The sequence below is a fragment of the Otolemur garnettii genome, unplaced genomic scaffold (assembly GCF_000181295.1).
Source record: "Otolemur garnettii isolate 467f Iridium unplaced genomic scaffold, OtoGar3 scaffold00151, whole genome shotgun sequence".
Classification (NCBI taxonomy): domain Eukaryota; kingdom Metazoa; phylum Chordata; class Mammalia; order Primates; family Galagidae; genus Otolemur; species Otolemur garnettii.
In genome coordinates, this window is record NW_003852546.1 from 1,626,710 (window position 1) to 1,630,699 (window position 3,990).

At 39.1% G+C, this 3,990-nt stretch overlaps 1 protein-coding gene across 1 annotated transcript in view; it reads right to left on the bottom strand.

The window, feature by feature from the left end:
* Positions 1–3,990, bottom strand: part of LRRC36 (leucine rich repeat containing 36) — a 50,968-nt gene that overhangs the window by 17,098 nt on the left and 29,880 nt on the right. Inside the window, exon 8 of the mRNA XM_003799393.1 lies at positions 955–1,395. Within this exon, the coding sequence (XP_003799441.1) occupies positions 955–1,395 (441 nt within the window). The remainder of the gene's footprint in view (positions 1–954; positions 1,396–3,990) is intronic.

Consider the following 3,990-nt stretch of genomic DNA (forward strand, 5'->3'; position numbering starts at 1 on the left):
GGTCTGGGCTGGGGATTCGAACCCGCCACCTTAGGTGTACGTGGCTGGCGCCTTAGCCGGTTGAGCTATAGGCGCTGAGCCCATCCAGAGTAATTCTTAAGTGAGACCACATTACTCTCCTGCTATATATCCTCCAACTACTTCTGATCTCACTCAGAATAAAAGCCTGGCTACTCTGACTTCATCTATGCACTTCCCTCTCTATGCTATAGCTACACAGGCCTCTTCATTGTTCCTTGAACATGGCATGCATATTCCAGCCTCAGGAACTTGGCACTTACCATTCCCACTGTCTAGAAAAATCCACATGGCTTACATTGTCACTTCATTCAAGTCTCTACTTTTATGACACCTCACTACAATATCATCTCCTCCTTACTTTCTGTACCCTTATTTTTTCTTCACAGTACTTACCATAACCTGGCAGATGTTTATATGTTAAGATGTTTATCATCTATTTTACTCCCATTATAATGTAAACTCCACAAAATTAGGGACTTTTAAAAGTATGGTCAAGTATACGCAAAATTTTGTTTCTACTTTGTCTACAGAGTTAGGACAGTGTCTGGAACATTGTGGGTGAGTTTTGTTGAATAAATAAACAACTGAATGGTCTGTATCACTCATTCTGAAACTAATGTATGAAAGTGACTCAGAATAGAAATGACTGTGGCCAAACAAGACTAGATGGTGCTAGAAACATGTCCTAGGACGCTACTTAACTAAATCAGCATATAATTGTGACGCTCACATTCTACAAATTTTCTCCAATGTATCTATCATATGAAACTCATACGCTGCAGATTTCTGGGGCTTCCAAGAATCACTGGTGACCCTGAAATACAATTTAATAAATGCTAAAGCAATTTAAGAAATATTAATCCAAAATTTCCAATTATACCTTCTATTTTCATGCCTATGAAGCAAACCTATAAAATGACAGGAAGCTGTTACCTGAACTAAGTTTCAAAAGCCTTCCGGCGCTGGAGTCAGGGTTTGACAGAGAAGTCTGTAAGTCTCCACAGGAGTGGGATGCGGTGGCCCTTATATCATTTGAAGGCTTTATGCGATATTCTCGATAGTTCTTGCTTCTCTGATGTTTTTTACCAAGACTTCCGTGCATGGATAAAATTTGAGAATAATGACTATCATAATTTTCTAGACCAACATCTGAAGGTAATGGATAAGGATGGATCTGGCTAGAATCACCCACATCCAGACGTTTACTCAAGGAGGCATCGTGGGTAAGCTGGTACATATCAGGTTTGGGTATCAAGTCTTTTTCTGGAGAAGAACCTGAAGATTTATTGTCAAAAAAAGATATTCGGTACCCTTCTCTAGTCATCTTCTCTGGGGATCGAACTGTGGACTGACGAGGCGAGTAGTGTCTGAATTCTAATCAGCATCAAGAGAAAAAAAACAAAACACCATGAGAATTCTTTTGGCCTGGTTGGGAGTACCTCTGTTTACTGAATATACTGTCTACAAGAAAAGGTTCTCAGGAAGAAGTGGTTTATAATTTTTTTGTTTGTTTGTTTTGAGACAGTGTCTCACTCTGTTGCCCAGGCTAGAGTGCAGTGGCATCGTCATAGCTGACTGCAGCCTCAAACTCCCAGGCTCAAGCAATCCCCCTGCCTCTAATGTATCTGCCTCTAATGTATCCCCCTGTCTCTAATGTATCTAATGCCTCCCAAGTAGCTGAGACTATAGGTGTGTACCACCACAATGCCTGGATAATTTTTCTGGTTTTTGTAGATAGCAGGTCGTGCTCTTGCTTAGGCTGGTCTTGAACTCCTGGCCTCAAGCAATCCTACTGCCTCAGCTTTCCAAAGTGCTAGGATTACAGGTGTTAGCCACTATGCCTAGCTGTTTTATAATTTTGATAGATGGTAGAATAAAGTGATGAAAAGACTGTCACATGGAACACCACCAACACAACTAAATAAAACATGTGGGGCATTTGTGTAAAGAGTAAAAAATCTGTAACATTCTGGGGACAAATTGGTTATTGAATCCCCTAGGAACTGCAGCATCAGAGTGTTCTAGATACTAAATTCATATAAAAAATTTAGTATTACCCCCCCATGACAGTAGTTGTGATTTTATGATTGAGTTTATAGACAGTAATTGGCCAATGATTACATAGACTCCTTGTAATAAAGCCAAGCCTACTCCTACCCCTCAAATTCCACCCAGAGCCTCTAGGTTCACTAATTGGGAACCACTATCCTAAGCCAATTAAATGGTAGGAAATGCAAAACCTATGAAAATCTCTAACCCAGGTACTAACCTAGCTGTAAAGCCTTTCTTTCTTTCATCTCTGTCATCTCCAAAAAAGCCTCATAATAGGGTAAGAAGAGTGGACAAAAAGAGAAGGCTTTGAGCTTTTTGGTGCTTTCATGGTTTCATATGCTTGAAAGGCTTACTTTGGAAAGAAATCTATATTTGAGTTAGTCACACTAACTTCAAAAAAGGCCATGCTTGGTGGCTTGTGCCTGTAATCGTAGCCTTTTGGGATGTTGAGGTGAAAGGTTGCTTAAGCCCAGGAGTTGGAGAACAGCCTGGGCAATACAGTGTAGAACTTGTCTCTATGAAAGAAAAAAAAAAGACAACCAACTACCTTCTAATTCTATAGGACTTATAAGAATATTAATTTCTTACCTATTATCAACATATACAGTGGGGAAATGCTATAGAAAAATATATTTAGGTAATGAAAAGAATTTAAGATAGGAACTTCAGTTTCAATTAATGACAAATTAGATAATTCACACTAATCACCTGGTGACGACATTTAAAAAGTGGGATGATATACCAAATATTCTTAAAACCATCAAAGAGCTAACATGATAGTGAGGAATTTCTAGGCCAAAATCTCAAAAAAAGCAAGAACCCATTTAAGTAAGTCCAGCACTTGAAGCTACATTTATTTTAGGCCTTTTTGGGCAAGATGTCCAACTCCAGGGTCCACCCAAAGTGAGGAGTGTGACAAATCTCTCCCTCCCCACCCACATACACCCATTAGGATGGAACCTAAACAGAATATGACCTTCAGAGTAAAGGTAAACTGGAAATAAACCAGCCTTTGTACTGACTGGTAATCCAGATTTGCATCATCTGGTTGGTCTAGGGAACCTCAAGCCTTGAGCTAGGACTAAGATGATACTAGAATGATAGGGTGTCCCATGCACCTGTTAGAAGCAAATGAAAATCTGGTCTAGAACAGATACATTCATTCAAGACTTTCAATCATTCCTACAAATAATTTTTCAAATATATTAATAGCCAGTGAACAGATAAAACCAACCAACCAAATAAAAAGGAAACAAGACAATGAGAGTTATAACCAACAGAAAAAACACAGATCCACAAATGATAAGCTATTAGAATTAATTATATAGCCTATAAAGCAATAATGTTTACTATAGCTAAAGAAATATAAAACAAGCTAAAAATTTTCTCCTAATAAAAAATGACCAAGTGGATTTGAAGAAACCAAATTAAATGTACAGAACTAAGAAGGAAAACAACTGAAATTAAGAATTTACACTTGAGCCTAGGAGTTCAAGAGTAGCCTGGGCAATGCTATGAGGCCCTGTCTCTACCAAAAAAAAAAAAAAAAAAAAATTAACCAGACATGGGGGCACATGCCTGTAGTTCTAGCTACTCAGGAGGCAGAGGCAGATGTATCACTTGAGCCCAGGAGTTCAAATTTGCAGTGAATTCCGCTTATACCACTGTACTTTAATATGGGCAACAAAGCAAGACTCTGTCTCAAAATGGATATATATATCAGCAGACAAGCCTAACAGCAAATTAGACACGGCTAAAGAGAATGTTGTTAGTAGACTGAAAGATGTATCAGAAGAAATTATTGGCTCGGCGCCTGTGGCTCAAGCGGCTAAGGCGCCAGCCACATACACCTAAGGTGGTGGGTTCAAATCCCCAGCCCAGGCCTGCCAAACAACAATGATGGCTGCAACCAAAAAA